The sequence below is a fragment of the Lampetra planeri genome, unplaced genomic scaffold (genome assembly GCF_965212315.1).
Source record: "Lampetra planeri unplaced genomic scaffold, kcLamPlan1.2.h2 scaffold_1239, whole genome shotgun sequence".
NCBI lineage: Eukaryota > Metazoa > Chordata > Hyperoartia > Petromyzontiformes > Petromyzontidae > Lampetra > Lampetra planeri.
Window position 1 is genome coordinate 11870 of NW_027613954.1, and position 18210 is coordinate 30079.

Here is an 18210-nt window from a genome sequence, read left to right on the forward strand (position 1 = left end):
TCATCTGAACAACATCCCGTTCGAGCCACGAAAGTTCCCCCACCTGCAGACACTGTCTCATACTACTTTGTTTGCGTTGAGCAACGTCATGACACAGATTTGAAGCTACATTTTTGGTGCATTTCCAGACAGGCTAACACAGCATTGGCGTTAGCTTGTTCTAGCTAATGAGACCACCTCTTCACACAAGCTGTGAGATCCGGTCGCTCACACCAACCACTATTATTTCAGTCCACTCAAACATCAGCAGACACCTGCTCCAACAACGTATGTTCACACTCGAGTCAATTGTCTCCGCAGCTGGGAAATCCAACAGCATCAATGAGAAACTCCTCGAACGTTAGCTATCCGCCATTTTACAACTTACCTCGTTTTAAATCATAGCCGGACTGAAATTTAACAGTCCAAACGCCGCTGACCTGGTAAAGAGAATGCTTTTGTTAATTTCTTGCACAAACTGTCATGTCCCCAAGCTGAATGCTAAAAGTTTTATTAGCTATGTTAGCACAGGTAGCTCCTGTGTGGCTAACAGCAGGTACACTTTGTGTTTTCGTTCTGCTGCATGTAGCGCACACATACACCCTGCCGGTGGCTCCGTGTACTGCAGCTAATTCATACAGTATCATGGGAAGACTGATGACTGTCCTCTGACATGTCATTTGACTGACCCCTGTGCCCTGTCTGCTTACTAGTATGTTGGATAAGTGAATGTATAAAGGCAATATCATGCTACATGTAGTACTACATAATTGTAAATAACAGCAACCCCCCCACAATTACTAAGGAGAGAAAAATTGTCTAACATGTTGGTGAATGTCTCCAGAAAGTGAGTTGACAGTGTAACTATGTGAATCTACATGCGTGTACTGAAAAACAACAGTTTGAGCTCCTTCAAAGTCTAATACTGAATGAATTATCTTTGGCTACTTTATATGGTTTTATTACAAGAAAAAACATACAATTTGCAACATTTGTATATCAGGAAATGTATTATCTTATCATTATTATCCTCATCATTATAATTTATTCATTCATCTTCTTCCTCTTTTTCTGGTTACGGGTCGTGGTCGTGCTGGAGCTGATCCCAGGTGTCAGTGGGTGAACATCAGGGTACAACCTGGACGGGTCACCAGCTCATCAGGGCCACATGAAGAACAGACAACCATTCACACTCAAATTCACACCTACCAGCAATATCATATTGTATTATATTATTAATATTATTACTAGTTGCATCTTTGCGATTGATGTTGCTTTGTGGTTGTGGTGAACAGAATTATAACGAGTCCAGCCAACAAACACCAACAACGTCATCAGGAATCGATGCTGGCAGACAAAACCACTCACACACCATCGGCAGCTTTGACGTTTTATTGTTCCGTTAATCATATCTTACAAGTTTTGTAAGCAGAACCAACATGAATATCTGCCAACTGTTAGTAATTACGTCTAAATCTACGATCCGTGTTGCGTGTTCCTTTGCGTGAGAGTGTGTGATCCCTTCAGAGCCGTTCCTTCATTGGGGGAGATCAACGGGTTAACATGCAGCGTTGCACAAACGGGTCACGTATGAAAACAGAGGAGTGAATTAAAAAGTTCTAGAAGGCCACGTGTGGACAGGTTCTGTGGTGCACGCCGATGTCTCATCTACAGGAACTCATTAATGAAGCTATTTACTGTCCCTTCAGGTGTCTCCTCCACAGGAAGTCCCTGGCAAAAGGAAGGAACCGCCAGCACATCAGGATCCTTGATGTCGTTTTCTACGTTCATGATGCTGGAAGGAAGATTTGGACATTAGGTTTTGGACGTTGCCGTAAATATTCTGCGATGTTAAAGGAGAAAAATCCACCAACCTGACAATCAGTGAATCAGATTCGGAGAAGTATAACGTGCTAAACGGCAAACATCCCTGGGTCACACACATGGAGTATGACACTGGAGAAAGAGCAGAACAAATCAAAGCTGCTGGGTTTCATTCATCATTAGCTAGTGTGCCCAAAGACGTTTCAGGTCTGAGAAGCTCTTTCAGTTCTAAGCTGACTCGTGAGACGCTTCTGATAGTTTGCTTCATCATCAGTTGATGGAGTTTAAGGTCGGCTTCACACCTACTAGTCTGAATGATGTCATCTGATGTATTTTCTGATTTTAAAAGCAGTTTGATAGTAGTTGATGCTGCTGGAAGTTGCAAACTTTCCTTAAACATTTCCATCAATAAAATATTTGTTAGTTCCATTACTAGATTCACTATTGTTACTTGTAATTGGATCCAGTTATTGTACAGTTTTCTTCCAAACCTTTCATTTCTGGCACCGATCCCATCCACAAGCTGACTTTCAGCCCCTCCCCTTCGATGGACGGATTTCCAAGATTGAACGGAAAATGGGACTTGGCGTCATCAGGGATATCCAGCGGGTGCAGGCTGGAGTGCAGCGATTTCTTCTCACAGCTTTGGTTTTTGCTGTCGATCTCGTAGAAAATCCCCTTTCAGAAGTGACACAGTGACACAGACTCAGAAGCTGTGGGAGTTGATGCTGTCACAGGTGACTGATGGCCAACTGACACAGTGAGGGGATTCATTTAAAAATATGATATAAATTGGTGGGGAAAAAATAACGAGGAAAGAAACATTCTTTACAATATCTCCAGGTGAAAGTATCACTGAATTCTTAGTCTGGTAGAACCGTTGCACCAACCTGACCAACCTTCATTCCAGTCTGTTCATAGTTACAAATGAGAAAAGCTGGTTTGACCTTACGTCTCCATTTGTCTGGTTGTTGTTTTGCTGGCTAATTGTTGTGGTTATTTTACTTTCCGTCAGACTAAATTGCTTTACTATTTTTGTACCATTTTTCTTTTCAGTGTTGGCAGAACAACCATTAGTGACAACGCAGCTCTTGATGTGCACATTTATATTTGAATAATTATGAATATCATATATTTTGTATGACCATATAACATATGATATATAATATGTCATGTTATATTTTCTAATCAAAAAATTATGACTTCGATTTTATTTTATATTTGTAGCAAAAGAGGCTTCCATACAATACCTTGTGTATTACAAAAATGTAATTATAAATTTGCCTACGTACTTTATTATTATTATTATTATTATTATTATTATTATTATTATTATTATTATTATTATTATTATTATTATTATTATTATTATTATTATTATTATTATTATTATACCTGTGTAATTGCTCAATATTCATTTTCTTTTCTTGGCTGAGGCTATATTATCCATTAAGTTTTCCTGATTGCCCTTTAAACCAAACAAAACACAAATATTCAGTGGAGAATACAGTTACCTCCTCAAAAAGCATCAGCAGATCCAAACTCAGGGTTTTGTTCACCAGTTCACTAATTGACAAGCTGTCGTTGGATTGGAACCGCAGCTTCCTGCCCATAGAATCATAAGTGAAGTCGCCCAGCGCTCTTACTCCCCCCCGAAAGGATGTCTGCTTTCATCAAGAGCGAAACAGAGAAGGATTGAGGCTGAAACAGTGAAAGGAGTTAGTCTGAATAAGAGACTGAAACTCACCAAACTCATGAATCCCGTCATGTTAGGAGAATCTGAGAGATAAACACACACATCGTAACACAGAAAGCAATGAACAAACACGTAAATGTACACATGATGAAGATACAAGTTCTTACGACAGGGCTGATGGTGGTCTGCCCTGGCGGCTGCTGTCAAGCACATGAAGACGAAGAGCAAAGCTGCTGCGCACATTTTTTCCTGCTGCAAAGACAAAAAGTACAGAAATAAAAATAATTAGAGACAGAAAAACGTCCAAAGTGCATCTGGCTTCCAACGAAGTCACGGCTGCTTTTATAGGCTGGAAATCCAGAGAGTCGAACCCGGGAGATGGGGTCTTCTCTGACCTCAAACATCCAGCTGTGTCAAAAAATAAACGTGTGTCACTGTGGGTGCCGACTAAACACGTTGTTGGTGATTGTTCAGCTGGTTTGTGATGTTTCTTTGTGTCGTTTGTGTGTGTGTGTGTGTGTGTGTGTCCCACAGAAACTGCAGGAGGTCACAAGTCAAGCTGATGAACGATGAGATGCTGTCAGTTACTATGACGGCATTTATATGTGTATATTACACACTCATACAGTATATACACGCACACGCACACGCACACACACACACACACAAACCGCTCTTCACCAGCGGTGATCCAAACCAAACAGGCAGCCTGTGGTGTTTGGAGCAGGTCACATATGTGTTGTGTTACATCTCGGTGCAGCTGTGGTTCTTTCTTTGTCCCGTCCAGATCGTGTGGCGCCCGTTTCCAAACAAACAGACGACCCGCTGCAATAACATGGGTGTCTCATGAGTGCCGAATGGTGTTCACCTGCCTCGACCTCTGGTGACCAGGTGTCCCGCTATGAGCAGTCACGCTTTTCCAGTACTTTTCACACAAATTGAGACGCTGTCCTGCATTGTTCCTGACAGTCTGACTCCACACAGTGGGCTGTGTGATGATCATGTCAATCAAACGCACACGTAGGTTAAGGCCGCGCACATGCCCCCAAGAACGAACAATGCAAATGGCATCGGCATGCAGGAGAGATGGAGGAAAGGGATGAAAGCATGCCCCGCAACATCTAAGAAAAGGAAATGCAGTGCTTTCGTGAGAGAACGTTGTATTTAAATAAAATACATTTGCTAAGTTTGTATTTGCAATCTGTTATGTGCTACTGAATCAACCAGATGGGGCAAAGCACAGTAATATTAGTAACAGTAAGCTATTCAAAGAATAGACTTTTTTTTTTAAGTTATTGAAGACAAACTCAATGCAGTGGTGTCCCAATTGTCCCACACAAACATAGTCTTTGTCCCACATCTGGTGAATTAGGATCTGGTCACCCTAAGTGACGACCTCTGGTGTCGGCCTCTGGTGTCAAACTTCCAGAGCTGACCTCTGGTACTGACTTCTGATGTCCGGTGTTGACATTCAGTGTTGACCTCTGATGTCAACCTCCGGCGTTGGTGTCACCTCCTCTGGTGACATCAGCTGCATTAAAACCGTCTTTGTTATTTGATTAATTAAAATATGAATTAGTTCATTCTCAGCATGTAAAAGCTTTTTGGAGGAGATCCAGTTTTTAATAAAACACTGCACACAAACACACACACACACACACACACACACACACACACACACCACACACACACCACACACACACACACACACACATACACACACACACACACACACACACACACACACACACACTCAATGAATGAAAACTACAGTAAAACCCCCAAAATACTTGAAACTGGTTTCACTGTTCTGGTCTTCTGGTCTGACCTTATTCTTATTCTTATTTTCTTATTCTATTTATGTATTTTTATGTTATTTCCTTTTCATAGTTTTGGTTCATTTTATTTTGTTCTTTTCTTTATCTAATTGCATCTATACATTTCTGAATTGTTTCTTACAATTTTATATTTCTATTCTTGTTTGAGCTGTGGGGATAAATTAAGTTTATTCTGATTAAATTCTGATTATTATTTCACAGTGCTATGGATTTCATTCAAAACACGGGATTGTCCTGACACAGTCCATGCAGGTGCCAGTAAACAGAGAGTCCCCATTCACATCTTCCCTGTTCTTCCCGTCCCATGTTCCATCTTCCTCTTGAAATTATTTTGTGCTTTTGTTTCTTCTCAACCATCATAATGTTGGCGGAGCAGCCAAATAAAGTCCATGTGAAATAATCATCTGATTGCAGCAAACTACTGAGTTCAAGCACCAGGACATTCCACAACACAGAATTTAAAGACTTGAAAACTGACACTGCAAATATTTTTTGCACAATTTTTTATGCACCAATGATTGCGAAGACTGCAACATGTGACGCTGGACTTTTTTAAAATTCTCACAATGGGAAAAATGCATCACAAAACTAAAGAGAAATGAAGTGTGACAAGAGCAGAGGGTGAGACTGAAAGTAATTCATGAGTCACAAGGGAAATTGGAGGGTACTGAAGAGAGGGGGGTTATGAAAATGAGGGAAGCCCTTCTGCTCGCACACACTTCTCTCCTGCTGACCACATCGTGATTGTTCAAAAAGTTCATCTGTGTTTCCCAAAGTTCTTCTCCCCCCTTTTTTTAAGCATACCAATAACATTATTATACGAAAGCAGTGTATTCATAATTATTCATTATTATTCAAAATTATACAAAGTCATGACATTGAGTCTGGACTGCTAAAAGATTTTATTGAGACTCCTGGAATACCCCCCCGCCCCCAACACACACACACACACACACACGCGCACACACACACACACACACACACACACACACACACACACACACACACACAGATACGTATTTTCTTGAATTTCTGTAATTTTTTACTATAAAACATTTCCTGTTTGGCTGCTGAGTTAAATAATTACATGATGAATGACTGGCATTTAATGGGAACAATGCATCTCAGTAAATCCTGATAAAAGCTCACATAAATTTTATTAATAAAAACAATCAAAATCGTTTTTCTGCTGATGGTGAACTTCATGTCAGAATTTAAATTTAAAGTGTACAAAGAGTTTCTTGTATATGATTAACCTCTAACTGAAGTTTATAGACAGTGAAATATTTTCCTGAGTTGTTTCCCAAGAAAAAAAAAAACAGGAAAATGCACCGCTGTCATTTCCTGATTCAGATAAAATGAGACCAAACATGTGTCTATTTTGGGTTTCTTCTTAAGTTCTTGAGTCATGTCAGACCACAAGATGCTGTAACACGAGAGAGAGCAGAGAGACAGAGAGAGAGAGAGAGAGAGAGAGAGAGAGAGAGAGAGAGGAAGGAAAAATTCCAGCTCGGCCAGAAACCGAAACAAGAACACGACAAATATATAAAGTGAACGTGAGCTCGACAAAAACATGAAGGTGTTTCAGTCAGTTGCTGCATTCCTCTTCTCCTCCAAGGTAAATCTGCCTCCACGCATTCTTTTCTGAGAATCACCGTGTTACTGGGAAACAAGTGTTAAATAAAATGGTGATGGATGAATCAGGACACTCATAGACGGACGGACATGACACGGGTCAAGTGGCGTCAGGATGTGCTGAGACAGACCTGTGGACGACTTCCTCCCACATCCGTTTCTGGACCAAAACATTTGTGTCACTGAAATTCTGTTTGAATGAGAAAAACTCTGCAGAGTCTTCAAATGTATTTTCATCAAACGGTTCAAAGCTGCAGACAGAACCTCCTGTTTGAGTGATCAATGTGTGTCTGTGTGTTTGCAGATGACAATGTGGTGTTACGTTGTCGTCCTCCTGAGCTGTTTGCTGAACTGTGTCCAGTCCTCCCACCTGTCACCTAGGACCAATAAATACTACCAGTCCTTTCGTCTCACCAGGTGGACTAGAACCCATGTCCAGCAGGTGCTGGGGGCATATGTGAGTGCTAAGGACGGTCTCACTGTCTCGTGTTGTTTGTTTTCTGTTTCTCTGAGTTGTTCATGTTTTCATCAGAAGAAGCATCAGCTGGGAGATCAGAGCTTTGAGGACAGAGGAGGACGATTGAAGGACCTGCCCTCATTGTCCACAGACTTCAACGACTGGCTGCAGCTCACGGTCAGTGTGTGTGTGTGTGTACGTGTTTTGAAAAAAAGTACAAGTCTTTCCCCTGGTAGATATAATTTTTTGTCAATTTCTTAGAATGGATTAAATGAATGGATTCTTTAGGAGAATGGATTAAATCGTGGAGTTGGTAAAGCTGTGACTAAGTATTTTCTGTGTATGTTAGGTCTGAATTACTCTGTATGGGCACGTATATGTAGGTGCCATATATAAGGGATCCTCTGTCACCTCATGTGACTGAGCTATATATATATATATAAATGTTTTTAAAAAATTTAAAAATTAAAAGAAAAAAGAATGAATTAAATGTATTTGTAATTAAAATATATAAAATTAAAATAAAATATTTGTACCGTAATTAAAATGAATAAATTAATATATGAAATGTATTTTTAATTCATTATAATTTAATGTAATTGCAAATAAATTGTTACAAATTGATCCGATTTGATTGAATTTACTCATAAATGTATCTGTTTTTTTTATGCATCCATGGATTTCTTTGACAAAGTTGAGGACGTGTCATTATGGTTGTGAATGAAGAGTAGAATCCCTCCTTCAGCATGAACACAATTAATATGATTGAATCCTGATTGACGTGAAGCTGTGACACACTGGTGATGGAGTCTGTGTGTGTGTGTGTGTGTGTGTGTGTGTGTGTGTGTGTGTGAGTGTGTGTGCGCGCCTGTAGGACTGGGATCGACTCCATGCTGCCCTGATGGACATGCAGGTGTACAGAAATAAGCTGGAGTGGAAGAGGAACCAGCTGGAGCAGGAGGAGGGAGAGCTGCCGTCTGCAGAGCTGCTTCGTCCCACGTTACCTCAGAGGATAAAAAACATTCAGTTGGACCTGAGGGACCTGATGGGCCATGTGAGCAGACAGGTACGAGTCCTCCAGGGACCTTCCAGAGTCCTCTACGTGACAGACGAATATGATCAAATGTGTCTCCCTCTTCCACCCTCTGTAGATGAGATCTATGAAGACGTCCGGGACGCAGCCCACCGTTCCTACACCAAAGACACCGACGGGTCCAGTGAACATCCCCAGAACCATGTGGGAACGGAATGTGGAGGGGTTACATCATTCTCAGGGATCTGGACCTTTACCTCACCAGGCTGGCGAGAGACTTCCTGCTCCTGGCATCGAGAACGCACGTCTGATTACAACACTGACACAAACACAACACAAAGGAAGAAAAGCTGCTTCCCGTTTGTGGTGTTTCACGTTTCTGCTCACTCACAGTTTATTTAAGGGCTTTTCCTGGGTGTTTCCCACAGTTTCTGTTTGATCTCTGACTGTAAGTGAACACTCAGCTGCAGCGAGCACATGTCCCAGCGACTCGTTTTCTACCGGACTTTCCAGAGGCATATTTGCTATTTATTAACATATTTATTATAATTATTATTATTTAAGGGATTTGTTTGTTCTTATTTCTCTTACAATATGAATTATAATGTGGGGATTACAGTTTTTAACATGAAGTTCTGAGTGTTAGAGAGAGTGTGAGAGATAGTGTGTGTATGTGTGCGCGCGTGTGACAATAAAGAGATAAAAGTATTTGGAGCTGTGACGACTTCATTCAGCGGTTATCAGAGCAGAGCCGGTTTCCACAAAGCAGGTTCAGACAAAAGATAAATCCTTAGATTAAGTTAGATTAATCCTGAATAGAAGATAACTGAATTCAGACATATGAGATTTCAAACACGTTTGGTTCGATTTCTGTCTGTTTATGTGAAAAACAATTTGATTCTGCAGAGTTCTTCCTCTTTTCAGGGTTAAACTGACTCAGTTTTGACTAAACCTGCTTTGTAGAACGGACGGTTTAATGAAGGGTCTTGAACACTGCGGACAATGGGGGTCTCCTCCTCCTCTGCCCTCCAGGGGGGTGGTCTCTGCCTCCTCATGCGCTGTTTGTGCGAGGCGCAGTCTGAGGGCAGATCGGACAGAGTCAAATGTGTTTCATTTGAAAAGTCGTCGCCTTCCTCGCATGACTGACTCACCACGAGCAGATGTCCTCGTTTGCCTTTGGCCACCTTAAGCTCCGCCCCCCTGACGAAATCGATGACGCCTTCCTTCCCTCGAGCCACAGCAAACGTGATACTGCCGCGCACAGGTTCACAAAATAACCACCAAAGACGACGAGCTCGGTTCACGGGTCGTTAGGACAACTGGGCGCTCACCTGCCCGGTTTGACGCTGACGTCGTCCATCTTGTTGGCCATTAACGCCAGTTTGGTCACCAGCTCGATCACGTGGGCGCAGTGCATCACCACGTCAGCCTGGGAACACACACACACACACACACGTGGGCCTCAACGGGTGCAGAGCTCAGCCAACAGATACCGTACCTTCTTCTTGCTGTCGTCACTGGGCAGGTGCAGGACCAACATGCCGTCGCTAAGCGCGCTCACGGAGATTCCTGAGCGGACAAAACACAAGGAAAACGTGATTTTAAGCACTCGTTAGTGTCACCACAGCGTCATTCTTCTTTTTAAAACAAACACCCTGTTTGTTTTTGTTTTGTTTTACGTCTGCTGGGTACCTCTCAGAGCGGTGTAGTCGACCCTCTGTTTGATCTTGGTCTGGTCCACCAGCGCGGCGAAGGTGTTGGTGAGGAGCAGCTGTCGAGGGCGGGGCTTGAACCCCCCTCCTGTCATACTTGGTGACAGGGACACCGTACTGCGACACGACAGACACAAACACAGACGTGTTACGCCGCTCGACACGCTTCGGTTGATCACTGTCAGGTGACAACAACAGGACGTCACCTGCACTTTGTCACCGCCGAGCGTCTGGATGACCTTCAGACTGATCTGCTCGCGTTCTGTGGAGAAGCAGAGGAAGGGTGAGGGTGTGTGTCACACAGGTGAAGGTGTGTACGCTGTGTATTTATACCAATCCTGGTGTCCAGAAACAGCCTGCCGACGCTCTGAGGGTAACTGTCCTTCTGATCCCTGAAGAGCTCACTGGCTACGACCTTCTGCACCATCTGGGGTCAAATTGGGGTCAAAGGTCACCGCAGTCTTTTTTTCCCCTCCCCATTAAACACCATTCACAACCTTTCTGTGGTGACAGTACCTGGTTCTTCCACTCGGGTTGAACCCCTCCTGCAGTACATCATCACCATGTTCCTCATGTGCAACCTGCGCAGGAGCTCAGAGGCCTGCAGGGGCGCCAACAAAGCAACAGCGTCAGTTTGGTGATTGGTGATGCTCGTCGCCGACTGGCTGCGGTGGGTTACCTCAGAGAGGGACGGGGGAGGTGTCGGCCAGCTTTTGTCCAGAACACTCTTTGGCAGGTTCCTGCGTAGCTTCATGAGGAAGGAGCAGCGCACGTGATCCAGGAAATACTCGTTGTCGGGGCAGTAATCCTCGTGGCGGCAGATGAAGCCTTTTATGAACCTGATGAGAAAGAAACTAATTAATACAACCTAAAACATATTTCAGTTCATATGACTGTGTGCATATATTGGACACAGATTTGTGCAATAACATGTAAATCTTCTTCTTCTATTTTTTTAATTACTGCAGAATTGTAGAATTGCAGTTCTACAATTTTTACCTAATCGTAGTCTTTACCTTTTGTGATTGCTCTATTTGTTTTTTAACATTTTGTAATTCTATTCTGGTTGGAGCTGCGATGACAAAGTATTTCTGATCCTCACTGGGACAAAAGTGATGTTACGACCATTATCCATGTGTATTTTACTTTCATTATATTCCTCTTTTATTATGTGCTTAGACCCAGGCGGTTTTAATACAATAATCAAATGTATTATTTTTAATCAACACTATAGCTGTAGAGTGTTTAAAGCACCTGCGGATCAACTCAGCAGCTTGCCGGCGCCTCCTCGCCCTCCTGCGTGCTTTCATTCCTCGCCATGCAGACTGGATCACAATCACTGGACCAACACAACAAAGACGTGATTCATATAACAGACGTTACGAGTCAGAGAAACATGCACACGCTCTAAACTTCATAGGTGACAGGACGCCACAAACCACAATCATGTGATGAAGTGGACGTGATCACCTGCGTGTCTGATGCGCTGGTATCTGGATCGCTCCCTGTAGCCTCGCCACGACGTCTGCAGGGTCAAAGCTGCAACACATGGGTCAGATGGGACACATACTGTTTTTACCTTACTGCTATTTCATGTTATTGTCTTTGCTGCTGTGACACAAAAAATTCCCTCATGGGATTAATAGGGACTCTACCTATCCATTAGTGTTCAGAAATAACCAGTTACATGTAACTATGTAACGTTATTTACTTCCAAAATAATCATAATTAAATCACTTGTAAACTACTTGTGAAACTATGTAAATATTCCTGATTGTGCAAAAACCTTGTCTACATTATCAATCCATCATCCATCCATCCATCCATCCATCCATCCCTCCATCAGTCCATCCATCCATCCATCCATCAATCCATCCATCCCTCCATCAGTCCATTCCATCAATCCATCCATCCATCCATCCCTCCATCAGTCCATCCATCCATCCCTCCATCCATCCATCCATCCCTCCATCAGTCCATCAGTCCATCTATCCATCCATCCATCCCTCCATCAATCCATCCATCCATCCATCCCTCCATCAATCCATCCATCCATCCCTCCATCAATCCATCCATCCATCCCTCCATCAATCCATCCATCCATCCCTCCATCAGTCCATCCATCCATCCAGCCATCCCTCCATCCTTCCCTCCATCCGTGTCTCTGTTATTTCTATTACCTATGTCTGGCTTTTTTGCCTCCAGTGCATCTTCAGTGGCGAAGAGTGTTTTTGGGAAACGGATGAAGATCTTTGACCTACAGGAAGTATGATTAGAACATGTTGGCACGGTAGGACTCTGTGACACACTTGACCTCACGCCGACCAAGTAACTGTCCTGTGTTTCTTCTTCTAGTGACGTACCTGCCCAGCTTGTATTCCTCTGCTGTGTAGCCCAGGTGAGTGACCAGCGTGGACACGCCGTCCACCAGTGGGCCGTGCCAGTTGGGCCACGTCTCCGGACACAGCGGCTTATATCTGTGAGCGTTTGCACAGCGTTTGAGTGTCAGAGGATGGAAATGGAGGACGAGGGACCACCGGTTGAGGGACTCACCGCTGCAGAAAGACTTCAAAGCGCCGTCTGTAGGCAAAGCCAGCTCTCCTGACGCGCAAGTTCTCCATCAGACCCAGGTACTTCACCTGGTGTCGCACGAGAACTTCATCAACCGACCTGCAGGAGGAGATTTTATCATCTTATATATTTCATATGTTTGAGATACTTGTCTGCCGTTATCTGATATTTACACATAGTTTGGTCTTGTTACTGTCTTTATTTATTTTCAATATATATTTTTATGTCAAAGTCAGTTTTTCTGTCAGTCGCTTTTACATGCGCAAGACGAAATATTATTTCTTCTGAACCAATGGTGTGCAAGCAAATGAAAAAAGAAATAGAATAAAAAAACAAATACTATTCAAAATATATAAAATAGAAATCTATCATCTATCCTGTATTAAATATCTTTTTTTCTCTTAGTTGAACCGTATATCATGTTGTTTATATGTCATGGGTCATGTGAAAAAATTGGGCAATTAGCTGGGTTATTTCTACATAACCCGAAAACACGGATAGTTTATAAACAACCTGGGTAATTTTCATATTACCTGTTTTTTCACGTTACCTGTAACATATATTTGTCACTGTTATTTATCCCCCCTATTGTTATTGTACTTCTAAAACACTGTAAACACAGCACAGTTAAGGTATTTGAAGTACATGTACATTAGTGCAAAAGATACAAAGACAAAAGCTCCTTAAAGAGCGTTTTTGTTTTTTTTAATAGAGAAGTATCCACTGTATGACATGTGCAGACTGTACCTGGCTGCTTGGCATCATTGGGTTTGATGCAGCGCACATAGGACGGTTCCTTCAGCATCAGCATCTCCATTAGTTTCATCAGGCTGCTTTTAAACTGTGTGGCAGCCTGTGGAGGAGATGGGAGAACAACATGAAGCATTTAATATCTGAGTGACTTTGTCATCAGCACCTTTATCATGACTGATAATGAACATAAACCTTTTGGTTTTAAATCAGAAAGACCTAATGAGGATGAAATACAAAAAAGCACTCGTCACCATCTCCGGGCGTTTATGGTCGTAGATTTCCTCTCTGCGGAAGCACTGACTTATGATCCCGTTGTCTGACTGACACATGACCTGGATGAGAAAAAGACATGTGATCAGAGCAGGAAGACCTCTGTCCTCCTCCACCATCTCCATCAGATGGTGGAGAAAGACATTGCTTCACTCTGCCTCACCTCCTTCAGGTTCCTGTTCAACCAGTCATTGTTCTTGTCCAGGAAACCTGAAGGAACACAAACCTTTGTCACACAGAAATACGTACGAAATTCGCTGTAAAGTCGGCTGGTGGATATGATGGTTATGGTGGTTATTGCTTACCAGTGACGTTGTAGTTGACCTCGCCAGCATAGTGCAGCAGCCTGAACTCCTCTCTGCTCAGCATGCGACGCATTTTTCCATTCGCCAACTTATGACTGGAAAAAAAAAAAAAAAAAAAGTTTTGCAAATCACACGTCTTCTCATCCTTGGCCCACAGGGGGCAGTAATAAAAAGTATCTGAATGTAGGGAGTTTCCCACCAAGGTGCAGTTCAAAATCAAAAGGTCACTGCAGCTGAGGTTTTGACTGGGTTCATGAGTGCAAACATCTGTTTGATATTAAATCCTGTTTTCAGATGAATCTCACGTGATGAAGTGAGGATGGCTGCTGAATGCGTCCTCCAGTTTGTCTAGAAAGGAGACATCACAGGTCTCTCCAGGCCTCATACACTCCTCATCCTGAAGGACACAGACATTAGTTAACATCACACACACACACGTGCCTCATCAAGGAGCCGTCAGTCGTACACACCAGGATGGAAATGATGCCTTTGTGCTTCTCCTCGATCAGGTCACAAATGATCTTGTTGTCAAAGTACGGCACCGTCTCCCACTGAAAAGATACCAGACATCGGATTTCAGGGCAAACTCATGAACACACACAGAGGATGAAGTGTGTGTGTGTGTGTGTGTGTGTGTGCCGACTCACTGTGATTCCCTCCGTTTCGTACTCGTCCTGCTCCGATCTGAGGGTGAGCTCGATAAACAGCTGCTGCAGCTTCTCGTTGCAGTAGTTGATGCAGAACTGCTCGAAACTACCAGTGCAACGATCAGTCAAACTTTATTTATACACCACTTACAGAAGGTAAAAACTACGGTTCCATGAACTTCTCCTGAGGACCATAATGATTTGATAAGAAAGGGGCGGTAAAATGACTCACACCTGTTCCGCTGCAGCACTTCAAAGCCGTAAATGTCTAGAAGGCCGATGGCTGAGGAGCCTCTGCTGCTGTGGTACGTTTCATCCTGCAGTCATACACAAGTGATCAGACGCTGAAACATCTCCCAAACCTATGTTTGCAGCGCCGCGTTCTGAGAGCGAGGGCTTCACCTCATAAGCAAGAGACTGATTGATCTTCTCCACCAACCACGTGAAGGTGCGAGCGTACACAGCCTTGGCTAAGGCGTCGCGGGCAGAAACCGCTTGCTCGAAATTCAGCGGGCTGATCATCTGTAACGCAGTGGGACCGAATTATAGTGTCACGCACCGTAAGCAGTGGAACATTGAGAAAGAGAAAGATGTGCACCTCCTCTCCTTTGGCAGTGAGCTTCCTGTGAGTGAGAGCATCAGCGAGCGATGAGCCGTCGACACCCAGCAGCTGCAAAACAACAACACATCTGGTTTGCTCCTGCAGATGTTTGTGCAGAATGGGATGTCTGTCACACTCCCGGGACCATTCTGACCTTTGCAGCGTTGGTTAGCGTCGCCTCAGTGGTCAGATATGTTTGTCCATCCTCTCCTTCACCAAACTGTGTGTTTCCCAGATGAAGAACGCTGGCGATGATGTTCAGTAATGTCTGAGGTTTTTACACCAGAGCAAGAATCAATGCACATGTGATGTTTAAGATAAGAACAAAATACTTTTGACTGTAAGAAGTGCAGGTCTTTCATACCTTAGGCCATCAATACCTGCACTACCTGTTCAATTTAAACTATAACCTGTTCAACTGCACTGATATACTGTTAAATACCTCTTGTATTCCATCAAATATTCCATTAAAATAGAAATAAAATGTGTAGAGTAGCTGAATATACGAATGTAGAATAGAAAGCACCAGCTGAAACAATGTTTCATCATAGAAGTACGATCAGTAGAGCTGCACCACGTAGTCTAAGGTATTTATTTACAGGTTTTATACATTCAGAACTACAAATTAACCAGTGTCAAACAAGTGAAACTGCAAATGAACAAATACATGAGTACAGTCCATCAGAGTAGAGCCCACGTGTGTGTGCGTGTGTGTGTGTGTGTGTGTGTGCGTTACTGACCTGCACCTCCTCCTCGGTGAAGCCAATAACAGGCAGAGCATTCATCACAGCCCTCCAGGAGCTCCTGTCGTTGATGGAGCTCACTCTGGGGCAGCTTCCCTGAGGAACACAACCCGGCATTCACTCGAGGAGTCAGTGACATCAGCGCCGTTGCCCTGGTGACACACACCTTCACCAGGTACTGGTAGTTCTGAGGGCTCCTGTCCAGGCCCAGCACGTCCAGCAGGTCATCATCGCCTCCATCCAGAAGCTGATAGAAGATGTGGAAGTTCCTCTCACCGTGGTTCTGGTGCACGACACGAGATTTCTCCAGCAGGTAGTTGAGGATGTGAGCACCGACTGGTGCCCCCTAGTGAGCAGACAGAAACGGAGGGTTCGGTTCAATTCATCAGACCTCATTTACACGGGGTTATTTATATGATGTGACAAAGTCAAGAAATATTAATCACCTTGAAGTCAAATTGGACGTTCATGAATTTTCCAAACCGGCTGGAGTTGTCGTTCCGTAAAGTTTTGGCATTTCCAAAGGCCTGTGAATGAATGTAGGAAGGAAGTATATATATATAATGGAAGAATCAGGTTTGCCTGCAATGGCTCCAGTACCTCAAGAACCGGGTTGGACTGCAGCAGTCGGTCTCTGAGCGCGGGCCATGTGTTGGTGCCTGGGGCAGGTGACGGCGTAGTACAGGAGGATCTTCTTCGACGCTTCTGTTTTACCTGCTCCGCTCTCGCCTGAGATCAGAATGCACTGGTCCTTCCGCTCAGTGCGCATGGATCTGTAGGCATTGTCTGACAACGCATAGCTAACAGCAACACACGGACAGACAACACACGTACAACAACATGCAGTAACAACCATACAGCAACACACAGTAACAAACAGTAACACACGTATAACAACACACAGCAACAACCGTACAGACAACAGCACAGCAACACATGTGCAGCAACACTCGTACAGCAACACACAGCAAAACATGTACAGTAACACACGCATGCAGCACACAGCACATAGCAACACACGTACACAACATGTACACAAAACACAGCAACACATGTACATCAATACAGATACAGTGCCACACATACAGCAGCATAAAGCAACACACATAGAACACACACACACACACACACACACACACACAGCAAAACACGTGCAGCAGTCAGTGTCTCTCAGCTGTAGTTTCTGTATATTAGTTAACAGCTGCATTTAAATGAATCTCATTCATGAGACAGATTCAGTCAATTAAGCTAATAAACAACATCACAAATCACATCACATTTTCCTATAGGAACTTTACAGTACAACACTCTGAACTTTGACCCTCCAAAAAAAACATTTTAACAGGGAAAAGGCAGAGTAGGCTGCAGAAGGCTGGTGTGTCCCTGCGACGGACACACCAGCAACAAAAACACTACAGTGGTAAAAATGAGTAATGTGAAAAAGTGGCGGAAAGGACGGTGACTCACATGTGAGGGGAGATTTCATAGAAGCTGACGCCTCTGTAACGTTCCATCTGCTGTTTGGAGTAAATCTCCAGGTCTTTGTAGGGGTTCACTGACACCAGCACCGAGCCAATGTACGTCTGAACCAGAACATATTTACAACATTATAAACACGTCTGTGGAAACCATGCGTGAAGTCCAGCGATGTTCTTACATAGATGAGATTTTCTCCGAAGCGTCGCCGCAGGTTTTCTATGAAAGCTGCTTCACTGTTGTAGTTTTCTAGCAGGACAAAGTCCTGCACTCCAACCCTGTCGCGGGCCGTCAGCGCACTCTCCATCACCAGGCGCACTCTCCCTTCTATGTCCACCTCCTGCAGCATGAGGGACAAGGTGAGGGGAGAGTTAAGGAAGTGGATTTTCACTGGTCACTGTGTCGGACGCAAGAACACGCAGAGATCACAGAGGGCTCATTCCAGGTTCATCCGATGCAGCTATGCTCTTATGAAAGAACTAGCACCTGCTGGCCAACGTGCACAACAGAACACAGTCCATAAAATAACCTTTACAAACACGCAAAGTAGAAACTGTCCAAAAGAGATGGACATTTAAAGGTCCAGTATGTAGATTGTTAGCAGAATGTCTAGTTTTGTTTTCGTACAAAAAACATGAATTCCCCCATTCATTCACGTTCTAAGGCATGC

At 43.5% G+C, this 18210-nt stretch overlaps 2 protein-coding genes across 2 annotated transcripts; both read right to left on the reverse strand.

The window, feature by feature from the left end:
* Positions 1 to 1647: 1647 nt before the first annotated feature.
* Positions 1648 to 3742, reverse strand: LOC144738947 (ependymin-2-like). Its single transcript, XM_078621943.1, has 6 exons — positions 3667 to 3742; positions 3551 to 3582; positions 3318 to 3467; positions 2295 to 2481; positions 1854 to 1935; positions 1648 to 1774 (listed from the first exon to the last, which is right to left on the reverse strand). Exons 1-6 carry the CDS (start codon positions 3740 to 3742, stop codon positions 1648 to 1650), a joined length of 654 nt encoding a protein of 217 aa, XP_078478069.1.
* A 5646-nt stretch (positions 3743 to 9388) lies between these two features.
* On the reverse strand, positions 9389 to 17877 carry LOC144738948 (unconventional myosin-Ic-like). The gene is given in 33 exon segments (XM_078621944.1): positions 9389 to 9713; positions 9794 to 9891; positions 9961 to 10031; positions 10155 to 10257; positions 10259 to 10291; positions 10381 to 10436; positions 10508 to 10601; positions 10691 to 10714; positions 10716 to 10775; positions 10854 to 11013; positions 11429 to 11513; positions 11645 to 11713; positions 12355 to 12431; positions 12538 to 12651; positions 12728 to 12845; positions 13493 to 13598; positions 13750 to 13830; positions 13932 to 13978; positions 14074 to 14168; positions 14379 to 14470; positions 14544 to 14624; positions 14721 to 14826; positions 14955 to 15037; positions 15123 to 15242; positions 15319 to 15390; positions 15476 to 15589; positions 16062 to 16160; positions 16231 to 16410; positions 16511 to 16591; positions 16665 to 16718; positions 16720 to 16864; positions 17532 to 17647; positions 17722 to 17877. Coding segments are annotated over 33 exon segments (3285 nt in total). The 5' UTR covers positions 17848 to 17877.
* Positions 17878 to 18210: the final 333 nt, after the last annotated feature.